This window comes from Pleurodeles waltl, chromosome 4_1 (genome assembly GCF_031143425.1).
Source record: "Pleurodeles waltl isolate 20211129_DDA chromosome 4_1, aPleWal1.hap1.20221129, whole genome shotgun sequence".
Classification (NCBI taxonomy): Eukaryota; Metazoa; Chordata; class Amphibia; order Caudata; family Salamandridae; genus Pleurodeles; species Pleurodeles waltl.
The window spans coordinates 699,853,977-699,877,189 of record NC_090442.1 but is presented as its reverse complement, the minus strand read 5'-3'; the positions used below and the strand labels follow the sequence as shown (position 1 = coordinate 699,877,189).

The 23,213-nt window shown below is 43.0% G+C and overlaps 1 protein-coding gene across 2 annotated transcripts in view; it reads right to left on the bottom strand.

Moving 5' to 3' along the window:
• Positions 1-23,213, bottom strand: part of KIN (Kin17 DNA and RNA binding protein) — a 120,971-nt gene that overhangs the window by 81,815 nt on the left and 15,943 nt on the right. For both annotated transcript variants that reach the window (XM_069229263.1, XM_069229264.1), the window contains exons 3-6: positions 13,088-13,131; positions 12,870-12,992; positions 11,988-12,169; positions 7,041-7,089 (exon numbers count right to left, since the gene is read on the bottom strand). In XM_069229263.1, the coding sequence (XP_069085364.1) occupies positions 7,041-7,089; positions 11,988-12,169; positions 12,870-12,992; positions 13,088-13,131 (398 nt within the window). The remainder of the gene's footprint in view (positions 1-7,040; positions 7,090-11,987; positions 12,170-12,869; positions 12,993-13,087; positions 13,132-23,213) is intronic.

Sequence of the window (23,213 nt, the reverse complement as noted above, 5' to 3'; positions counted from 1 at the left end):
ATCCATTCTAAAAAAGAGGGGGCAGGTAATGGGAAGGGGCAGGGACGAGGGCAGGCTCTGTGGGAGATGTTTGTACAGATGGAAGAAATTTATGTAGCATCCCTGACTAACAATTGAAGCCTCTAATCAAGCATCTCAACTCGATAGAGGCTATGATTAAATGATTTGAGTTTAGCCACGACAACAGAGATCCCTTTACTGCTTGGTAAAGGAGGGAGCGAGGGAGGTTGTGGCAGGACCCATGGCCAGGTGGGAACCCTGACACCCAGAGAGCATGCCCGAGAGGGAAGAGAGAGGAATCGCTGATCCACCAAACACCAAGTAAAGGAAGTAAAGGAAGAGGTCCACCTGTATTTAATGAACCCCCTAAGGGACTTTTCCAAAGCCCAAGTAGTGGGCACTGTGTGGGTGATGAGGAAGGGGTAGGAGACCGTGGCAGTGGATCGGAGGAAGCTGGGTCTGTGTGTTTGCATACTGACATCTCTGCTATACGACCTAGCATTCCTCCGGAGTGTACCCCCTACATTATCATCCTAGGGAATGTTCCTCGTTTACCTAGAGGAACAAGTGAGTGGCATAACTCATTACTAAATAAAGTTGCACAGCGCTTAAGGGAAACAGTGGGGCTGGCCACGGGTCCTCTGTGAGGAAATACTCACTACCCGAAGGGTGGCGTGGGTGGGTCCTATGCCAAAAGCTTCACATGGGGACTGTATAATTGTGAACTTCAAGTCACCTGGCAGTGTCCAATCCCTGTTAAATATGATAGGTGCTAAAAACCAAGTGAATGGGTGTATTAGCGTTTTACCCCTGTTTTTTTTTTAATCCCCCCAGTAGCAAGGGGTTTTGGGAATATACTGTCTGACCAACATCGATCACTACAAACCGAGGGTATACAACAAACTACCTTTAAGGTACCTATTTGGAACCGTTATTACCCACTATCCACACTAGACCAGTTAGACTGACTAGATCCTGTGGGGTTACGGAAGGACGGGGGAACTCTTACACCCCAAGGACCAGCTGTCACCGAATCAACTCTAGAGGCTCCCGAAAAGGTGGCTGAATACAGGACAAACTTATCACTAATCTCCTGGAATGTGGTGGGGATGAACCCAAAGGTAGCTGACAAAGCGTGGAACTCCCTTACAGGGAAATATGATGTCTGTGTGTTCCAAGACACATGAGCTGTTAACAAGGTCTTTGTTAGAGGATTTACCACTTATAGTGTTGAGGCCCTGCCACCAAGGAAAATGGGCCGGGCAATGGGGTGGGGGAGTACTTATGATCTTGGTCCGAAATGACAGTTTGTAGGCATGAATTACTGAGGATAGACTCCCACAGAACTAATTGATATTAGCTTACATTTCCCAAGGGGATTAACCTTGGTTATATCAAATGTGCATGCACATACTTTGCCATCAAACAGAGTCCTCGGTTTTGGCCATGCTTGAAACGCTAGTGGAAACTTATAAAAGTAAGTCTAGCCCAGTGGTTCCCAACCTGTGGTCCGGGGACCCCTTGGGGTCCGCGAAGCCTTCTCAGGGGGTCCGCGAGAGCCTAGAAAATTCAAAAATATTACCAAATATTGACAAATTAGGTCCCCAGCTTCCAGTAATGATTTAGGCGGGGGTCCCCGGATTCCCATGATGATTCAGTGGGGGTCCCTGGGTTCCATTAATGTTAAAGTGGGGGTCCACAGAAATCAAAAGGTTGGAAACCACTAGTCTAGCCTAATAGTGGCTGGTGAATTCAATACCTTATTTGAACCGTGTCTTGCCCTCAACATAGTAATCAGGGAAGAGGATGGCAATGGTGGAGGCCCAAGGGCTACGTGCCTGTAATGGGAGAACAAACTCGGATCAAGCGCGAGCACCCACTTTTAGAAGGGGCACCAGAGGAGTGTGATTGATTACATCTTGTTGGATGTGTGATTATGGCCGGATCTGGTAGATATGGATGTACTTAGCACCACTGAGTGTGACCATTGCCCGCTAGCAGCATGGCTTAATGAAGGTAAATTTGGTAGGTCTCCCAACTGGGGACTTTCAGACCTGCCGGAACTTAGTAACTCTACTAATCAGCGATGAGTAACGTGATCTAGAGTAACAGCATGCGCTGATCAGGAAGCGCATGCTGAGATCTATCAGTGGTTCGTACCGTTTTTAAGACAAATTTTAAGATCTGCATGTAGATCCCAATCTGTTTTAACAAACTCACAGTCTACTGTTTGATAAACTTAAATTGATTTTCTCTAGTGAATACCAAGGCAGCCACAGGTCAGGAGCAAAACATCCACATTGGTTTAATCTGGATTGTAGGATGGCGCTGGTGTTGTGTAGCCATTTTATGTATAGCTCCATGCACGTTAGTTTAACATACTAGGCCGCTGGGCACTTTGCCCTAGAAATATTTTATTCAGCTTCACATTGTTATTTTACAATAACCAGTTTTTACAGTCTTGTTTTAATTTCTTCTATCACACTGTTTAGCTTAGTTCAGCACTGTGTTCTCAAATAATGCATTCTTGATTGCCCTATGCTTCACTCAAGGCTACAGTCTGGTACATTGCCGGTAAACGTGGTAGAAGTTTAGTCTTCAGCATTCGAAGAAAATACACATCCTTACCCAGGGACATTTTCTTAGAACATCTGCATGTTAGTTATAAAAACACTTTCTAGTCCTAGTACACGTCAAGAGGGAGATTCCAGCCAGGGAACCACAACTGTATGCTGAATGCCCCGTTGCAGATGCTGATGCAAATTACAGGCCTTTGCTCAGGTATGAGGGTTGATGTCCTCCCAGGGGAACCTGAAAGACAGGCTTAGAGCTTAAGATGCTGTGCTCAAAATATAACTTGGAGAGAGAATAAAATAGTGGCCCCATGATAGCCTTATTCTTGTGTTTCACTCTCATCGTCACTATCTTAATATTACTGTGTTTTTTAGTGCTGGTTATTGCAGCTCACGCTTAGCTATCCAAAATGCAGTTGTTTAATTAAACCAATCTTTAAAACGTATACTGCCTTTATTGTCATTTATATATGAGACCACATTGTGTATGAGAGAACCGGTTGTGACCTGAGTGACCACGACTTCCCTGAGAAGTACTGATATGTCATGCGCTCGGCTGCCCAATAGTCTCTGCCATTTGGGAGAAATGAGGCACTGCTAGTTAGCCCGGAGCAAAACACGGATTTGGAGTGACAAGCGTCATCCACCGTGGGTCAGACTCAGTCCCCCACATTGTGGACGATCTTGCTGCTCAAAATCCAGTAGTCTCATTAAGAAAATGAGAGCCTACGCGACACTGGTAACTGCCATAAGGGAGTGTAATCGAGCAGATATTAAGTATGCATGAGCAATATATAAAAAGGCTCAAAGGGTGGCAAGGAAAGAAATAGATGATGAAAGCTGCAAAAGCTACTTAAGGCATTGAAGCTAAGAGATAATCATGCCTTCTGGGCCACATTAACAGATGGAACTGGTGAATTGGGTACTTTGAGGCGCTGTAACATTGCACCAGATAAGTGGGAGGAACACTTTGGTGCTCTATATTTGATGAGTGTAAATGATAAGGGGGAGGTCTCTGGTGGTACCCCACATCAACACACTGGGAGCCCTTAAAAGATCTTAATATAGCATTAGGGGTGGAGAACCCTTGTATAGCTTTGGGTGAGGCAGGTGAGCAATTGGCCTCTAAATTCTTTGCAATGGAAGATATGCTGGCAGCAATCCATAGTTTGAAACCTCTTAAAGCTCCAGGCTTGGATGGAATTCCCAGAGACCTATACAAGTCCGAACCACGAGTGTGGGCAGGGTATATAACTCTTCTTTCTAATGCAACAGTAAGCAGGGGCAGAACGCCGGATACCTGGAAAGGGGACAAAATTATTCCTGTGTTTAAAAAAGGAAACGCGAGCTGCCCCGCGAACTATCAACCTATTAGCCTGCTGGATAATCTCCCAAAAATATTTGCTAGGCAGGTTCTTGACAAACTGTTGGGCTGGGCGGCTAGCCTAGAGATATTCTCACCCTTGCATGGAGGATTTCGGCCCAAGACAAGGAACATCGATCAGGTATTTCGGTTTTTAGTATTGTACTGACGTCAGAGGTTATATGCAGTCTTTGTTGATCTGCGAGCTGCTTTTGACTTAATCCCATGTGATAAACTGTGGCAAGTTCTAAGGAAGATGGGAGTCCCTAGTAGTCTTGTGGACATCACGATTAGACTACATTGTGGAAACTATGTCCAGGTCCGCTGGGGTGGGCAAGGAGAAGTGACATCTAGAATTCCAATAGGCCGGGGGGTTTGACTAGGTTGTGTGCTGGCCCCTATGCTTTTTCCTCTATATAGGAATGACATCACCACATATCTTGGACAATGCATAAATGATTCTCCCACCATTTGTGATGGGAAAATCCCCATCCTTCTATTTGCAGACGACTCACTGCTAATTTCCAAGTCTCCAATGGACTGCAAAATCTGGTGTTAAAATTCAGGTCCTTTTGTAGAGAAAGGGGGATGGAGATGGGCTGCTCTAAGACCAAGTTTGTGGTCTTTGAAAACTATACAGTCAGATCGAGGAGCATAAAAGTGGGTGATTCCAACCTTGAAAGGGTGAATTTGATTATCTAGGTATCACCTTGCCCCCAAAATTAAAATGGGACCCCCAAATAGTAAAACGTTCCCTAACACTAGCACATAGATCTAACGCCATTCTTTGATTCTTCAGCGCCACAAGCACTCACTCTATCTCACCAGCTCTTGAGGATCATCGAGCTAAGGCCCTCAATGCACCAACCTATGGAGCAGAAATATGGGGGTATGCTAACTCCCACACGATAGAGATAGCTGAAAACAATTTTATTAGGGCTCTACCACCTAGTATCCTGCTTATACCCTTGAGGTATGATATGGGTATTCATCGGGTGATTGATCAAATACAGCTAAAACCCCTACTCTATTGGGTACGGGTTTGGTCTACCCCCGAGTTGGCCACTTATAGTGCATGTCTAAGACACTTGGTAAGGCTAGACCTAGCTCAGAAAGTTCCTTGGCTGGGCTTTATCTTCGCATGGTTTAAAAAGTTGAAGCTTGAGGCATTTTGGGAACAGCAGGAACAAATCCGCAGTGAAGACAAACAGGTAGTTAAGGTGGCTTACTGGCAGTATATTAGGGAGAGCCAACAGCATAGGGCTAACCTGGGTCATCTCACAGAAACATATCTGGAATTCAAAGTTGTGCCCAAATTTGAAGATTTCCTGGACTATGTTATGCCACCTAGGGCAAAAAGTTTGTATCTGCGATTTAGATACGGCTGCTTGCCCTTAAATGCTTTTTGTAGTTCGTGGCGAGGAGAGGGGCCATCTGTCTTATGTTATGCCCTCTGTGTAAATCTACGCCTGAAAACTGCCAATCATATTGTTATTGTCTGCCCTGGGCACCGAGCCTCAAGGCGTCTCTGGCTTATGCCAGTTTGATTATCCCTGGGGATTATGGAGTGGTGATGCGCCTGTTTAAGACAAGTACAGACAAGACTTTAGTCTATCCTATGATCCATTTTCTCCTGGGTGTGTGGATCAGCCGAGACAGGGCTCTGGCTCGGAGGGGGGTTGGGGAGTTATTCCACTTGAAGTTTAAGGACTCTGGTAAAATAAGGCCCTTGATAGGCTCGTTGTTGCACTACCAATTTACGAGGATCAATAGTGGCTAGTTCTATAGCTAACATAGAAACCATGCTCTGAATGAGCATTGGTGGTAGTGCAGGTGGGGCATAAATGTTTTAAACAGGTGTTTTTAATTGCTGAAAAGGTTTTAAGTATTTGTAAGTTGATCATGTGGAGCTAACAAAACCCTCAAAGAGATGGCTGTAATAATATATTGTGACAAGCAATAAAGTGTATATTAGATATGGAGCACCTTAGAAGACTAGAGATCGATTAGTCTTTGCTGTCTTTTATGAGAATTTCGTTTTTACTGTTTTTATGTTATTAGTATATAAATCTATATTTATTAATGAATTGTTTTGTATAATGTATTTTTTATGCATGCTTTTAGGGCAAACCGCCGAAATAAAGTATTTCAACCGAACTTGCCACGCTACATTATACAAGGTACTGTGCAAATCGTTCTTAACAGTGAAGCAGTTTAAAACTGGTATTACAGATAAACAATACTAAGCAATTTAAAAAAACAAGCATTTGCAATGCAATAGTGTCTCGCATTTGTCTAAGTTACAGCTATTACCAGCTGTAAACTCCCAACTGGATTTTTCTTGCCACGCTGAAAGAAAGAAACGGCACGATCGCGCTGCTACAGTTCACTCGTAATAAAACCTATTGGCAAAAGTGCAATTGTGTACGTAACCGGCAAAAGTGCAATTAACTATGTAACAGGGTCGATATTATGTAAATCGCTCGACTTTTCCCAAGCGAGATCGCGCTGTTAAAATAGATAAAAAAGTAGTCTACAAACCTGACAGGAAATAGCGAGCCTCGCATGTTTTCTGTACATGGTCGCTGCGCTCGAGGAGGGCTAACCACCGGAAAAGGCATGACGTATGCGTGCCTTCCACTAATGAAAGCAAGCAGATTTTAACAGGCAAGCCCACGAACCAATGAAAGGCATTGACGTGACGTGGACGGGGCTCCGAGCCCTTTTCTAATTCTTAAAGCGTCTCGCAAGCGATAGGCATGCGCAAGCGCATGTGACAGAGGATCCCATGAGGAAGACCATTTATTACAAAACCTATATAAATGTGACTTAAAAAGATATTTGTGCTGTATTATTACTAACGGATAAAATTGGTAATTTAGTAATTCATTGTTATTTTCGCCAGTTAAATGCTCCAGTAATTTTCTGGAACTTCTAGAGAATGAGCACCATAATAGCAGCATGTACCAAACAATCACCTTCACACAAGGAGAGTAATCTCACCTAGGCTGAGATGCCAGATCTAGTAATGTGACACTTATTAAACATGTGTATGTAAAACACAACTTATTTTGGCTTTTTCCAAAGATCAAAGCAGTAATTACCTTTCTCATCTTCATTTTCTCTACTGAATTCGGTGAAAACTGGGGCTTCCTAATAAATAAGAAAATGAATAAAGAAATAGTTTTTTTTTTTTTTTTTTTTTAAACAAAAAACAACGAAAATGGAAAATGACTGAAATTTAACAGCTGGCAAAATGCTGACGTTTGTACAAGCAAACTATCACAGGTTACTCACAACTGACTTTGCACTCAAAGCCGAGGACATGAGAATCTTAGTCGACACAGTCACAAGCAACAAACTACATTACCACAAGATATGATATGACAGTGCCACCTCCTGAAGAGAACCTACATTTAGCTAGCTAAGCATTTACACGTGCCCCAGCTCTACCGGCAAGAGCAACAGTAGGTGAGTAGGGATGACACTGAGGAATCTTGAATGAACAGGACCAGGCAGTATTTGGAAGGTGGGTAAAGGAGGCCAAGTAGTCCACTCAAACACATTTGATTTGTAAAGAACTGCAGATTTCTTTCAGAGTGAAGACTTTATTTTGGGGCCAGACAGAGAGAGTGTGAGAAAGGAGTGAATGCAGGAGAGAGGAGCTTGCTGTGAAGGAGCAGAATACAGCATAAAGTAAGATAACTAATTGCAGACAGGCGTGCTAGAAAGCAATAGCCTCTAATGTAATGGCCACTCAGCTGACATGCATACTAACCTAAACCCCCAGCATGGTAAGTCTGAACAAGGAGTCTGTGGAGACGTGTCTTATGGAGAGAAACCTTTGGAGGACTGAGAAACATGCAATAATAGGGCAGCTATGTGTCTCATCTACACGTGTGCTGCACAAGTTAAGCAACCGCACAGGGAAAAAGCTGACACCAGCAGGATACAGGTATGCTAAGAAGACATAAGTAAGGTCACAAAGAAAAGGCCTCAAGACTGACTAATGTGAAGAGGACCAGATAATGCCATAGCGATACAAGGAAGCCATGGACAGATGGGTCCCTTTTTAGCAGAAAGTTTGTAAAATTTGCAAAACAAACCTCTATCTTTTACCTGCTAAGGGACACTGTAGTGTAACACAGCTCACCAAACTGAGTCAAATTCTGTACTGTAACAGAGTTAAATCCAGTGATATATTTTCGATTTAAATATATTCTTTATTTCTGATGTTAGGCATTTGACCATTCTTTAAAACACCAGTCTTGCCCAGAGGTAAATGTACATTAGTTTATTTATTTGCCTATGGCATAATTTGCAATTAGATATAAAAGTGTATGTGCGAAAGATAGAAAGCTGTCCTCCTATCTGGTCCAACACCTCTTTTGCAGGTTCAAGGAACGTGGTTTGCCTAGCAGCTCAAACACTACCAGCTTTGCCATCAGGAAAATCCCTCGACCAACTGGATGTGGAGGAATGGCATGTGAAGGGCCGCCATTGTCTTTCCAATACTGGACACCTTCAGAAACCACACTAGTCATGGACAGAAAATGTCCACAGAAAACTTGTGCCTCACAGTGCGCAAGAGACGTGACATTTTCTTCTTTTTATGAAGAAAACCTCAATTTTGGGGGTCTGTAAGTGGGCCGTCTTCAGAATAAACAAAAGTGCCATACTTCATGATGTGTCTATGGGATCGCATCCATGTACTTTCACAGCCAAAGCAGTTCCTTGCATGTTGGCAGGAGCACTTTGGGACGGGAAGGGAAGAGGCAAGGCTGCCAGTCAGGTAGCAAACTCTAGCTTTGATGTATCAATCAAACCCTAACTGACCCTTTGTACTGTAAAGAACTTCATTTACAATGGAGCTACCAGCTTGAATGAACGAGAGAGATGACCGTGGAGGAGAAGGGGAGTGTAGGAACTGGACTTTTTTCACCGATGTCCCCCCCTTTTTTTGCCCTCTTTTGAAATACTAGAACCTGTTTTTTGGTTCTGGCAGTGATTAGAGTCCTTTTATCAGACCTCAGTGAAAATGCTCTTTCTCCTAAAACAAATAAAGTCTAATTGTAACCCATCTGGTATGGACTTTAGTATGCTTTAAAGTCCCTAGTAAATGGTACTTCTGGTACCTAGGGCACGAGAATGAATTATGACATGCACACAGAGGGCACCTTAGAGGTGCCCCTGAACCTCTACTGGCCCTCTAGTGTGCTGACTGACTGGTTTCACTAGCCTGCCACCAAACACGAAATTCTGACCCCCTGGAGGTGAGAGCCCATGCTCTCCGAGATCAAAAACAATGTATGCTCTAACAGGAAGTGTTATCACCTCCTTCAGCAGGGTGGCTACTAAATCTGCATGCCAAGGCAGGGACTTCAAAGTCCCTGCCACCTTTGATGTGTGACCCCAGCTTCCCCCTCCTACCTGAGGCCCATTTAGCATCCGGAGGAGTGTTACAGTATTAGGTTAGTCACACCCCGGAGGTGGACTATCTGAAGTGAACACGAAAAAAGAATTCCACCATCTTGTGTGTGTTGAAATTATGAACTTTGGCAGAGGGTTATGCCCACTCCCCACATGACGTGGTCATATAGGGGGTGTAATGACCCCAAGGGTAAGTAGTCCATTGGCTATTACTCTTCACTCCCCTTAACACTCCTAAATTCATTATTTGTGTGGGCCCTTGACACCAGGAACATAGATTCTACCAACCAAATAGGACACTGAAGAGCAACCAAACTGAGAACTGAGGAGCAGCAACTGACTTGGCCCGAACCCTTCTGGCCTGCCTGCTGTCCTCAACAGGACTGCCAGCACTTCAAGGAACCACCAGAGTCTTCTGCGGTGTAGCGGAACTACACTGCTCTACCCTGCAGGCACCCAAGAAGAACTGTGGGAGCCACGGACTCTGGAAATCCTGACACCAAAAATCACGCTACACCGGAGTCCCCCAGCCAGAGTCGAAGTGGACCAACAGTGCCAACGAGGTCCTGAGACCCTACAGAGCCACCTGCAGTCTCTTTTGTGTAGGAACCAAGAACCGCAAGGAGGCTTCACAACACGACCCGATGGAGGAAAACCCACTGCACATGCGCCCCTCCCAGGGAGAAATTCCGTGCACAGACAGTGTTTCTACATGCCCAAGACCCTTAAGATTTGAGCCCCCCTATGGGTTCAGCCGGACTGGGCACCCAGTCCCCACTTGTAGCCTCTTTACCCAGGACCGTTTCCCATTAAAGTGAATGGGATACCCAATGCTGTAAAGCACCTTTGCACCCGGACACCCCAGTGCCTCCCAAAGTGACGTGTTGGTGTAGCCTAGAGCCTTGTCCCATACGTGCCTTAACTCCAGAATAAAAGTCCTATAATTCATTGCCAAGTACCCGTATGCAGTACATGCTTCTTTCCCATAGGGAAACCTTATGGCACCCAATGCTGAAAAAGCACCTCTGCACCCAGATGCCCCATGGCCGACCAAGGTGACCTGTTGGTGCTGCCTTGGACCAGAAGAACAGTCCTTTAAGTCACCGCCAAGTACCCGTATGCAGTATATGCTTTTTTGACCCTCGGATAACATTACTGTATTAAAGTCAATGCAAGTGTATTTGCCGTATACTTCAAAATTGATAACTTATGAAGTACTTAAAAAATAACGAATTTCTTGGTGTTAAAAAATACATAAAACGTGTTTGTTTCTAAATTCGTGTGGACCTCCTTACGGAGTGTGTGCTTGTCATTTATTGACTGTGTGTATGCAGCATGTGTCTAACACTCCCCCTTGATTAGCTGCTTGATCACCCTACCACAAATAGAGCACCTGGGATTTTTAAAGAAAGCCCTGTCCACTTCTAAGGGGGGTACATGGACTCTTTACACAGCATGCCTCTTTTTGGTATACTGTGTAAAGAGCCACCTTCCTACATCAACGAGGTCCTGTGCTCCAGAAGCATGTAATGTCATCTGAGGACAGCTGCATAGTGAATGCACTCATAAGCATCTGGTATATTGATGAATGTTGTTTGAGAAAGCTTGGCTGTAGACTTAGTCGAGTTTATGGTCACTCAGACTCTACAATGGGCACCCTTTCAGCAGTTCAGAAGAAACTCCCGGTTGGTATCATCACCAAGAAGACACCCGGATAAGAATAATTTGTTCCCGTGCCAATTATCAATACATTTCTGTTTCAAAGTCTTTTACAGACAGCAGTTACAGTCTGATCCACAGAACAATATTGGAATGCCATAGATGCTCGAACATTTTTCTCACAGCACGATGGGCCTTAAGTTAGTTACATTAGGTAATCTCATTTCCACCTTAAAATCTCAAGGCCCAATCGAGATAAACGTAAGAGGCAAGTTACAACTTAGAACAGGATAGTTTTTTTGTCTCTGTGAGAAAGTCAATGTTCTTAGTTTAGGGGTAGGAGTGAGAGAGAAGAGTGTTCAAGTTTTTCGCCGCTGGATATGCAAAAGAGCAACCACCGATGTAGGCTTTGCAGACCCTTGGTATTTGCTAATATTGTGGAGGTCGCAGGTATCAAGATGATCATATTTTATGAAGAATCCACCAAAGTACAGGTTATCTGCTTAAATTCATCAAACTGAAATGCAACAAGGCTACTCACCTCATCTGTGCCCTACACATATCTATGCACCAGCCATTTACGTGCCTCCCAAAGGCGAACCCATCACCTCGACAGTCTTGAAAGTGCTCCACTACCGGAAGATCCAGTGAAATATTGTAACGGTAAGGACACTGTGGGCTTGCTTCTGGTTTTCTGTATTCATCTTGTTTACCGGTTGTGCAACCACAACTTATGAAAATGATGGATGAAACAGCAAAGATATTCTCTAGACAACAGTGCTCTTTTCATTATTTATCAATCACTCATGAAAACTGTTCCTCACTAGTGGGCTTCTGGAAAATGTTATACAGGTTTATGCTGCCAAAACAACAGCCTGAGAGCAACCAAGAATCTGAGAATGAAAAATACTTGAAAGGAATAATGGCTACCAGCTCCATAAACTACTATTTGTATCCCTTACCTGTTCAGTTGTCACCATGCCTCGTCTAACTTGCTCCTCAATAAACTTGGCAGTTTTCTCTTCATCATCCAGATCTTGTTTCTTCTTTTTCTCAAGTTCTTGTTGTCTACGTATTGTTTCAGGGTCTCTATCAATATATTGCATATACCACCCTTTGGGAGTCTCATCCACTTTGCATAAGCCTGGGAAACACACAAATATACCTTTTAAACAAAATGTTAGAATACATACTGCAGTGACAAAGTAGAATTCAATGCAACTAAAATGAGAGTATTTGCTCTCACTAGTTCCAATAGAGAAACACAAACCCAAAAAATACTAAAGGACCTTGGAGACAGTATTGCAATGAATACTTACTACTCCAAGTATAGCACACTGGTTCCTGAGAATCTTGCGACTGCAGCAGGTCAGGTGCTCTGCATTCCAGTACCTTAGTTTTGCTACTAGGTTACACTAAAGTGAAAAAGTTACAGTTGAGCTAAGTCCTCATTCAAATGTTGATTGCCATCACTCTAGTTTTCCAATTTAACATTTTATCCTGGACCAATATGAAATTCTCATCAGATCATTAAAAACATGGAAGATGTTTATTTTTAGTTTAAAATACTCTGTATGCTTTCCAGCAGATACCACAAACAAAGGGTTAATTTTGGCTCTAAAGATGGTGTGGTAGTGTAAACTAAGCATACAATTTCAGGTGACACTATTAAATTCACTGGCAGAATATAATGTACTACTGATTTTGGGAGCCTGATATACAGAACTCGAGAATTATTCTGCAAATGATGAATATAACTATAGCCTCAATACTTTTTACACTTCATAACTTTAAAAAATCATAATTAGTGGAAATTAATAAATAAATTAAAAAAAGATCATTACCTTCTCGGCCTAACCACTTTGTGAAATCTGTCAGCGTCTCCCACTGCGTCGCATTCATATGGATGTGTTCTCGGTGACTGATGTACTCATTATATACTATATTATTATGCACTCGCTTTGTTCCTAAACAACACAAACAAGAGACTCAGATCATAGTCCAACACCTTTAAAAAAGTGTTTATCTTTAACTCAGCACAATTAGCAGAAGAAGAGCTCACCAAATCGCCTTCGGAGTAGTTCCAAAAACTCGTTCTTGAACTCACTGCATGAATAAAAGCAAGAGGGACAAAAGATGTTCAGAAGAAAATGAGTGGTCCAACTAACAAATACTTAACATGAACATTCAGGTCAAGTTTTAGAGGGACAAAGGTTTTTAAGCTTTTTGTAATTTTATACCTTCAATGGAATTTAACCTAGTTTCATGGGCTAAAAGCATGTTTTTATTGGCCAATAATAAATTGCTATCAGGAGACTCAGAAATAGCTGTTGTATGTTATAAAGTCCTGCTCACCTACACCTAGCAGGCCACTAGAGAGAGCAGTTGTGCTTTTGAATTGGCACAGAAAACTTTCTTGCTTGACCAGGTAAATCCTGCTGCAAAAGGTTTCCCAAAGTGCAAGGTTTTCTGAGGATGCTAACTTGAGACTAGTTAATTTGGAGAGCGTAACATCATTCTTGCCATTGGCTTAGCAAGAGTCTAAACCATGTTGGTATGCAGGTTAGAGCTTCTCAGTCACAGTGGTGTACGGAATTTCAAGAACAAGAAATTATCTGGAGGTAGGGACAGCTTTAAAGCTGGCAATCCTTAGGAATGAAGAGGATCTTGCAATAAAGTAGGTCATACTGAGAAAGAAATCAAACATGCACCTAGGAAGCTAAAATCAACATCTCCTCGCACAATCTCCCCCAACAATATCAATCGGCCTTCAGCACTAGGAATAGCACCATTCAGGTGGTGGAAGACAAATGAATGGATCTGAATACTTGAGGTGCCTCTCAATTAACCCCTTTATTCAATGGCCTCCCAATGGGGGAGCATTGAATGAAGGGCCACGCACCACCATCATTTATCTTAGTCTATCTACATGGACACTGGAGTCACACCACATGTATTGTTCTCTTCTTTGCTACATGGAAGCATCAAACTTGCAAAGATGGAGCTAGACTTTGGCACAATGGACGGTGGTGGCATTTTCCAAGGTTCCACCTCAATACCCGATACATGCAAGTTATATATGGAATCAATGAACAAGCTGAACGACTAAGAATTCCGTGCTATAGTATATAACGACACTGAACTTTAACATGGTGCTGTCCAGCAATACCTCCTACCAGAAGGAAAGTCTCAATATTACTGAAAGCTGGATTGCTCTCAATCACTGAAACTAAACCTCATAAAAGTTCAATGTTGTCCAGTATTCTCTTTGATCTCACACATGGCTTTCAGGATCTGATCCCATCTTCTACTGTGTTACAATGTCCTGAAGATTTGTCCTAGACACCTCCCTCAACTTCAAATTCCACAGATGAAAGTTGCTAAAATAGGTCTGTTCCAAATGTAGTGTTGTTAATATACCAAATCAAACACCATATTTGTCATGCTTATGCGTCACTGCATGGTTGCCAATCATCACTACAGCTAACTGTATTAAAATATTACTTTCAGCCTTTTTTTGCCTTTCAATGACATCCGTCCATCAGTACTTTATCCACACTCTGAACAATGGAGCACTGTGTTCAAATATATCAAATCTTAACACTAGCTTGCAAATCATTCCTCATAAATGTTGATATTTAGAGGACTTGTCTCCACCCACAACAGAGACTTTCCTGAAATGGATAATCAACAATGCAAGTAATACAGAACTTTTAAAGCACTTAATAATAAGAGTGACTGGTTCCTTTAGAATTTAGGAGTTCCATTGGGAACATAGCTGATAAGTGGTATTCTACCAGCAGATTTCACTGTTTCAAAAAGGAGTAGTTCCTGGGTGGATTACAGTGGAAGGCACATGCAGAAATCAGCACAAACAATCCCAAAAAAATCATAATTTCGGTTATATCTTCACTCCGGAATTACCATAACCCCTTGTAACCATGAATCAGTGGTAGGAAAGTGAAGGGAAGGATTCCATGCCACTCGTAATGAGGGCCTACGTGTCAGCCAACATTTCTGTAACATGAGATTGTTTAATACACTTCCAGGAAGGAGTGGTGCTCCAAATTACTTTTTGTTCATTTTCAAACAACCTCCTGTTCAAAACAGACCCAGCAGCTCTTTGTAATCTGCTTGTATTGCTGAACCCCTTTGCCTTTCCATTATTCTCTTGAAGACCCAAACATCTCAGATTTAGTATGTTGACTGAATATTCTCTTCTCTAAGCATGTGTTCAAAACAAGAATATCAAACAAACAGGCAAAGACCTGGCCATCTCTTTCTTGCCAAGTGTTTGGAATGGGAATGCCTCCAGCATGGTGCAGAAATGTGTTCCCCTGCTCAGAGTGGCTGTCTACATGTATCTGGTATCCTACTGTTAGATTTTAGTCTTTATCCTCACACTAATTTAGTTTGTGTGCTAAGGCATTGTTTATCCCTTGACGTGCGTGAGGCCCTGGGCATGTCCTATCACCTGGGGGTCTGCCCCCTCATTGTTCAGAGAGTGGACTATGGTCTCAATCATGGTTTTAACATATAGAGCAGTTGGCACAGCACAGTGTGTTTTGTGAACCTATAGTTGTGACCAGACCTCATTATCTGTGTCACTGGAATGGAGGTCAGCCAGCCCACCAGGGTTAAGTTCCACTTGCAATCAATCTAGATCACAGCACTAATATCCCAAGCATATAGTGTTTGTTTGCATATATGGCCTGTGTGGTACATGCACTGTGTTTATGAGTGATCCAGAGTAGTGGAGGCTGGTTGGGGACATTTTTTATATTTATGTCCTAGCCTAGTGCACAAGATAGAGGTGAGGTTGTTTTTCCAAACTTTGTAAGTGTATTGCTGATATTACTGAAGCTGTTGGGAGGAAACCTAGGCACTGAAGAGAGGAGAGCGGAAAAAAAGCTCCTTTAGAAATCCTCCTAGGCCTATTCCTGAGAAAAGCTTCTGATTAGTCTTGCTATAGCACTGCCTTTTGGTAGATGGTGGTGGGGTGAAGGTTGGGACTGCAGGTTTTATTGTTTTAAGGTGCAAGGAGCACTTAGGTGAGGAAGCACTTTGTATTTCCCCTGATCATTCTTTAGTGTAGCTGATAACAGTCTCTTGCTGATAACTCTGACCTCTTTGTGCCTCTGTTGGGTGTGCTTGAAGCTGATGACTATCCTGATGTAAGGAGCATCACTCTAAACAAAGGGTGCTTCTCAAGGGCATCCTGGAAAGCACAGAAACCCCAAATCGGCTCTAAAAGTGAGGGCAGTGAATCAACATCCCCTGTCTGCTTTGACTGTATAAAAGTGGAACCCACTTACTGCTCCTGTTCAAAGTTATCTATGACCAAAAATGGGACTGCTCTGCAGAGGACTGCTGTGAAATCAGAGCTGTTGTCTGCCGGACAGCCAACTTACAAGAGGCAAGGGGTAACCTCACCAGAGACATTCACTGTAAGAAAGAAAGAAGCTGTCCATTGGCCTAAAGTGCTTAGAAGCCAGCCTATCTGCTGAGAGATGGATGGCTGTACAGAAAGAGCTAGGTACAGTAAGAATCCAGTGCTGGCGTGTTCAAAGCAAAAAAAAAAAAAAAAGCTTTGTGACCCAGGGGTCAGCAGGCTATCTTATTTAGTGTTCCAAGAGGTAACCACAGGAAATGCAGTTTGCCGTGTTGCTGTAACCAACAAGATGACTTTGGCCTGATCTGCACCGCTCTGATGAATAGACTGACCCAAATGAGGTCACAGCAACCAGCGAACACCTGATCACCAGCTCGTGGATTGCTCTGGCACCTACTGCAACTACAGATCCTACTTACAAGACTTCCACTGACCAGCCAAGACCTTACTGATGCTCTACTTGCACACTTCAGAGGGTGCTCTTTAATTCACATAGAGGTCACTGAAAAAGGGGCAATGGCACATTTCAATTATAGAAATTAGGAGTGAGGTCAATGGGGTAACCTTTTGATGTACATATCAGGGTGGCTGACATACAGGTGTGAACCTGTAGTCACTTCCATGTGTCAGATTTGGAGTTGTGTTTGCTGTTTCAGACTACTTTCTGGAGGAAAGTAAGGCTAGAGGGGAGGACGCTTCAAAGAGAAAAAGGTCCTTCAACACAAACATCAAAGACTTAGATCCTAAATCACCTCTGGAAATGGACTAAAAGAAGGGGAGCTAAAAGGTCCTCAAGACTGTCAACTGTCAAGTAGCCAGATGGGTTGTGCAAGGAGGAAAAGCTCTGCAGGACTTCCTCCTGTGACCAAGGATGTAGGGCAAGGCCTGCCTGTCTCCCAGTTGCATGAGGCAGGCAGGGACATCTAAGGTCACCACTGCCTGCCTGCTTTCCAAAACCAGTGAGCCCTATGAGGAGGAGAGCACTGGTGGGAGCAAGGTCCAGTGGGGGAATCCTGGTAATTGGATTCCCGTAGAAAGGTGTGAGGATAAGGCTGCTGCACTGCTAGGGTTGGTGATCTAGTATGCCAGAGAGGGCAGCAGTGAAGTTAGCCATATTGATCGGGCTGTTGCCCATATGTGGTGTGTAAGCCTTCAACCCCATATGCCAGAAGGGGCTCCTGTGACATTTGCCATGCTGATTACGCCTTTGCCCATGTGTGGTGTTTAAGTCAGACACTCCATATGTGAGAGGGGACCACCGTGACGAAGAGCGTGATGCTTTGCAGATTGGGACATCGCCCGAGTGAGGTGTCTGTATGGTGACCCTATCTGCTAGAGTGGGCCACCAGAAGAAGACCACGATCATAGTTTGGTGGATGCTATTGTTGCGAGTAGAGACCACCATGGTGGCCCAGTCGAGCCCTGGCAGACGATCAGAACTAGAAGGCATGGAATACCCACTGCCCCTACCAACCTGCGAGGAAAAACAACAGAAACCTAATGTCACATCGGATGTGTGCCAAGGACACCTAGCCACAGCCACTGCAGAGTTTTGTGTGGTACTCACCTAAGGCAGCTGCTACACCCAGAAGAGAGGTGCTCTCGAGGATACCGGTCGGATAACTCCTGCTTGCTGGTAAGACTGACTGAAGATTCGAAAGGCCCTGGGGGAAACTGATAGTACTTTGGCACTGGAAGAATTTTGACTTTTCTAACAAGAGTTGGAGTGGGACTGCTGAGACTCAGACTGCTAACCTGAATGCCGACTACAGTGAAAGGGAAGTAGCAACTACCGCTAGAGAGAGGGAAGTGATACTCAGGGGACTGCCATTAAACACTACAGCCCTGACCTCAAGGGACTATTTTTATTGTTTGTGGATGCTGTATTTTACTTTGAGGTTGTATATAAATATAACTTTAATCATAAAATAAAGTATTTAACTGGGCAATCATTTGTTGCTGCTATTGAAAGTATTTTTAGTTGTGAGCCTGTGTTCATCCCCTGTATCTAACTCCCACCACTGCTCCCAGTCTCCCACCACCCGTTCTGCCCCCCAAGAAGGCTGAACTGCTCGACCCGTGCTACCCCTGAGTCTCAAATGCTGAAGAAGTACTTGGCCCAGCTTCTGAGGACCCACTGTGGGCCAAGCCCCAGGAAATCAGAAGTAAAGAATTTCAAACCCCACTTTTGGGTTCAGTAGTTCCTGCTTGCCCAGTGGCCCTCTGAAAGAAGTTCTGACGTGTGTAGTAAGTAGCTGTCACATGCTCTAAAATATTTTTGGAAAGCAATAGATTGGAACAAATGAAAGAATGAACGAATGAATGAGGGACTGAAACAAACTTATAAAGCTCAATTGCTCACCTGGGAAAGGCATCTTGCTGCTAGCACAAGTACTGAAACGGAAATTGAACCCTACTTGGGTGAGCAATGATAGCTTAGCAGAAGAAAAAGGGTTTTAAAGCTTTCCTGAATCCAAGGTGTGCCAATATGGACTTAAGCCCAATTGACAGAGCATTATACGACTGATGTTCGTACACAGCTAAGGATCTTTCGTATAACCTTCAATTGCATGCTTTGGTGACAGTAAAAAGCATGGAATGACCACAGTGAACATTTATGACAGGTTAATAAACCTGGGAAGGTGGAATAAGAGGGGGACTTTCATATTCCAAAGAAAATGTATGCATCAGACAGACAGCTTTGAAGTTGATTGTTTCAGTGGTAGCAAGTGAAGACTGATTTGAGCATTTGTTACAGGATCACTTCTTTTCAGCATGCAGGCAACTCTGACTGAAACGTTTTGAACTCCCTGCAGGTGCTGTAGTAAAATCTCAGTGAGGTTAAAATAGAGGATTTGGTGATCACCTGTCTGTAACCATTAACATGAAAGGCTTTTGTCAAGACTTTCAATTGCTAGAAGCAGTAGGCTCAAACAGCTTTTATGAGCATTGCTATAGAGTACTACAAGTCCACAGTAACACCAACCAGTTTGATTACCTCAGCTAGGGAGGGAGGAGGGCCCATCTTTAAAAGGTCAGAGACTGTTGATTCATCTATTTGATTTTTTCCAATTAAAAGCAGTTCTGTTTTGTTGGCATGTAATTGAAGAAAATGAAAAGACTTCCAGTCCTGTACATCTAAATGACATTATAAGACATTTCCAGCAGAATTTGAAGAATGATGATCAAGGCAAAAAATAATCTAGGTTTTACCAGAAATAGTTTGAGTCACCATAGGATTTAATAAGGAGAGTTAGAGATAGGACATGGATGTTTAATATCAGAGATATAGAAGAGATGCACAACCCCACATTAAGATCCGATAGAATTTTGATTGAAAAGGGAGTAAGATAACTGCGTGACAACGATCTCTGAAAAAGGAGATAAACCAGGACAGCAACTGTCCGAGTGATGTCAAGTACTATGTATCAGGAGATAGTCTAATACATGCTAATGCTGGTGGCCACATCATCACATTAAAATACATTAGTCATGCATAAAGAGGACCCTGACATGCGTTGGGAATCATATGACACTGAGAAAAACAAGACTGGTGGAGCGCCAAATCTACGCACTGCTGCTCTACCTACAAAACAATTTATAGTGTAGGGAGGCTTTATGTAGTTCAACTTGCTGTTTTGGTGACGTGGGCTAGCACAGTAGGATACACTTTTTTTTTTTTTACATTCTCTAAAAAGAATTGTGCTCCCTCTGCGGCCCCGCCTGTCCCCTCTCTGAGAAACATGTGTGGCTGCTATCTCATCTGGCCTGGGCGAGGCACCTAAGTTGTAAGTCATGGAAGTGGAGGGGAGGGAAGGGGAGTGGAGGTCTCTGGCTGACCTGGGCCTCTAAGCAAAGCAAACAAAGGAGCAGATTTCCAGCCAAAGTACCCTCCGACATGCAGGGGGGCCTGTAAGCAGTGGAAGCAGGCTGGCCAACAGCAGTGACACTACATATTTGAATAATTTCTGTATGAACAAGTCACATCACAATTAGAAACTGCGGGGTGACTTGTCTGCACAGGAATTATTCAAATATTTTGTGTCACTGCCACCGGCCCGCCACCCAGAAGGAGGCATTCCTGGGCGAGGAGTGGAGAGCTGTCTGCAACTCTCCTCTCCGTCCAACTTTCATTCAGACACTTGCGTCACCGCCATTTGCTGCTGCAGTCCATCACATCCCTACCTAACCTGGCCGAAGAACTTCAGTCCCAACACTTCCCAAGTCACATAATTGCAAGCTGGCTAAGCACTCAGCCTGGCCAATCACTTGCCTCATCCCATATGGGCTGGCACCAATCAGACAAGTCACACACTGCTTTTTACGTCAAGAGCGCAAGCACTGTGGCTTGTTGTAATCTATCCGTGGGCTTTTAACCATGCCCACTGCACTCCCATTATTATCACTCGTTCGTGGGCTTGCCTTTCAAAAATCCTTTGTTATCATTGGTAAATGATTTACATTTGTCCATCCTTGCGGCAGCTTTGTTCCTGCGTTGGCCATCGCCCCTGTCACATGGATAATTGCATTTTTGCCAATATATTTGACTGCAAGAGAACTTCTATTTCCTTTTGTGTCTCTCCTTTGCACTCATGCTCATGGTGGCTATGGCGCTTTGAATCGGCTTCCTTATGTCAACTGTTTTACTTTTCAATTTATGTGGCAAGAAAAGCCCAGTCAGGAATTTACCACGCTAATAGCTCTAACTTGAGCAAACGCTAGACATATTGCATTTCAAATGGTTGTTCACTCTACAGTGACTCTGCCCAATCTTTAATCTCTGCAGCATGTGTCACACCATACTAGGCCACAATAAAGTGAAAAGGCGTGGGAAGTCACAGTGAGACATGTTATATAAATATTTAATTACTAGTTTTTCAGCATGCAAATCTTCTTGAGCACATTCCTGTGTTGTGTGTGGTACCCTCTTATTTTATGGTACCTTCTTATTTTATTCTGATCATACTAGTTTCAGTTAGGGAAACCTATGCTCAGTGGATTTTAATAGCAACCTACCCTTAAATCCCCTTTTACTACATCAAATGTCGCACTAAAACCTGTTTTACATCTGTGAAATAAGACACTGCAGAAGTTATAAGGAATCAAAGGGCTTTAACAATAAAGGTCTCACAAAAAAACAGAAACAATGGTAAAAATAATCTATAACTATTTTATCTGAGTAATCTCATACAAAATAGCCACACACCTCATGAAAGATACAGGTTAAAGAAACTGAGCAGAAATGTGTTATTTTACAGTAAAGTTATGCTAACACATTTTCTTAAGGCCTTCTCTGCAGAGGTTTTGTTAGTAATGAGAGAGAAAGATCATTGAGGCTTTCATGGCACAGTGGGGAATAGTAACTTCTCTACAGTGCTATGAAAATGCAGCTTATAACTCAAATCACTAAGTATGCACATTGTTTTAAAATTGTATTACATACAATAGTAAATAGACTGACGCAAAATGCTCTGACATTTAGTGCTCACTATAAAGCAAGCAGTAAACTTCAACTTTAGGTGTTTTGCATGAGTTTCAAAGATATTTTTACAGATCTCATTATTCCAAGGGTGTAATTTTTGATATTTATTTTTTATATGCAATTCATTGCTTGATGTGTTGCACAAGAAAGTGTCACTCTATGTGTCACACATTTGGCAGTTGAATGTCATTCATAGGAGTACTTGAACCGTACAAATGTCTAACATAAGCAATCGGAAACCTTGGTAGCTATTCTGACCCCCAATTCCAGAGCCTTCTAAACGGGCTTCTAAAAGTTGCCATGATCAACCATATTCAATGTAGGGGACACCTCAAGTAGTGGTAAAGGTGCTGCCAAATCTCCAAGGTCAGTGACAATTAATTATTGCATCACTGTGTGACTGATGAGTCTTGAGCTCGAGTAAACCCCACGCTAACTCTCTGAGAAGCCTATGACAGCTTGCCATTGCTACCACTGAGACTCAAGTACTGAAGGTGTAGTAATTGGCCTAGTTTTCAATCACGATGTGGTGGGACCCCGGGACATCAGAGGAAAACAACCTCAATCCCCATGGTTGAGGCCTAGTATTCCCTACTTGACTGTGGCCCGTGAACGTGGTTGAACAGCAAGTGAAATTCAAATGTTGCAAGGGTTAAACTAAGACTACCTACTGAAGAATCATAGAACCGGAGAATCTGAAAACCACAGAATCAGAAAATGGACAGATGTGTTGTTCTTTTGTGCCACGCAGTCTACAGAGAGATAGACTCACTCAAACAGAAGTGTCCTACCGTTGTTGAGAGGAAGTTTTTTTAATACTGCCAAACAAGAGAACTGGAGTCTTTATACAACTTAAGGAACAGTAATGTAGGGCAACATGTGAAAACCAAAATCTATTTGCAGAGAGCGAGACAGATAAATAACTTAATATACTGCAGAAGTTGCCAAATTAAAATAATTAAATTTATGCTGAATACAAGTGGCGTAATCAATCCATTGACAGACACCTCACCAAACTATGCTGGAATATTATTTACAAACTATGCAAACTGAAATTTGAGAAAATAAAACTTCTGTTGGGAACTCTCTTTTTCAAAAGACATCGGTTATTAATTTACCAAACGCTTTCCTCTTTATAAAAAGGACATGAAGTGAACTAAAGAAGATTCCCTAAACTTGCAATCCAAAAAACAAGCACTGACAAAGCCAATAAGTCTCGTCTTTAGGACTAACTGGCTTTGGCAGTTGTTTTAACCATGCTGCACATTCCTTGAGTTGGTGGTGGGAAAGCAATGTCTAGCAACTGTCTAGTAA